The sequence below is a fragment of the Camellia sinensis genome, chromosome 2, assembly GCF_055761805.1.
Source record: "Camellia sinensis isolate YWXY chromosome 2, ASM5576180v1, whole genome shotgun sequence".
Lineage (NCBI taxonomy): Eukaryota > Viridiplantae > Streptophyta > Magnoliopsida > Ericales > Theaceae > Camellia > Camellia sinensis.
The window spans coordinates 77,445,880-77,447,259 of record NC_138962.1 but is presented as its reverse complement, the minus strand read 5'-3'; the positions used below and the strand labels follow the sequence as shown (position 1 = coordinate 77,447,259).

Genomic DNA, 1,380 nt, shown 5'->3' with positions numbered 1-1,380 from the left:
ACTCCTTCATGTATTTCATACAAGAAGTCTTCAACCTGTGAGGGACACGCACACCTCAAAAGGGGACCAGTAAAAAGACCTTTTGTAGAGATGTCCTTCTACTGTTAGGCTAAACCTTGCTGACTCCAATCTGGTTGTGTGCGCCTCTTTGCGATCATCCAGTAACTTGTCATCCCTAAGAAACATCACTATTGCATCCATCTAACTTGGACCTATCTCCACACACATTGCTTTATATTTTGTGATTAGTGGTTCCACACTTGGTCCTGAAAAATAATCTACCATTATTGTCCTCGCCTCCCCTTATTTCATTGCACTAGCTAGGTTAGCCAAAGCATCGACATGGCTATTGTCATCTTAGCTAACCTGCTATAGTTGGCAATCCTGAAAGAAGGTTAACAGTCTAAAAACTTCTTTGACATAGGCTATCATTCTTTCATCTCGAGCGACATACTTGCCTGTTGTCTGGTTCACAATAAGTTGGGAGTCACAGAAGACTACCACCTCGTTGGCTTTCATTACGGCTACTAACTTCAATCCTATGATTAGTGCCTCATATTCTGCTTCATTGTTTGAGGCCTTAAACCCTAAACGAATAGATTGTTCTAACATCCACCCATCTGGCAATACTAACACTACTCTTGCCCCTGCTCCTTGACGGTTTGAACTTCCATCGACAAAGAGGTGGAAGGAGTCACCGATGTAGATTTCATAGGGCTTTGGTTTCTCTACCTTCTTCTGCTCTGCTGTGGGGTTTTTCATTCCTGGCTAGGTCTCTTCTTGATTCCGTGGACACTAGGGGTGGGCGCGGGTCGATTTCGGCCACGGAACCTCCAATCCGCCATCCATCCGCCAGATTGGTGGATTGGAGAAAATCAATTCGCATCCGTCTGCCAATCCGACGGATGTGGATTGAGTGGATTGGCGGTTTGGCAGATGGATGCGAATCGGTTTGGTGGTTTAAAATTTTATAAATTTTCAACATAATTCAAGTTGTACACTTCCTCAAAAAAAAGAAAAAAAAGGAAAAGGTATTACAGTCAATGACTTAAAAAAATATTACAATAACTGAATGCCTCATCCAAGCAAGAAAGTTTGAAACTTTAGAATATCACAATCACTGCATGCCTCATCCACATACTACAATCACAGCATGCCTCATTCACATAAAGTATTACAATCTGTGGTTCTTAAAATATAAAAACAATTCAAACCACCAAAACCATGAATAGAACAATAGTAGAGATTGTATGTCTCTGTATTGTTACATCTATATCTGTTTTTGAAAACAAAAAACAACCAGCATATATCATATTTTCTATTTATTATTTTTAAGGATAGATTTAAAAACAAAAAAATTTAAATAAATAATACGTTTAT

General features: G+C 39.3%; 1 protein-coding gene across 1 annotated transcript; it reads right to left on the bottom strand.

Moving 5' to 3' along the window:
• Positions 1-369: 369 nt before the first annotated feature.
• Positions 370-762, bottom strand: LOC145814514 (uncharacterized). The gene has a single exon (XM_082911357.1). The coding sequence runs from the start codon at positions 760-762 to the stop codon at positions 370-372; it is 393 nt and encodes a 130-aa protein (XP_082767483.1).
• Positions 763-1,380: the final 618 nt, after the last annotated feature.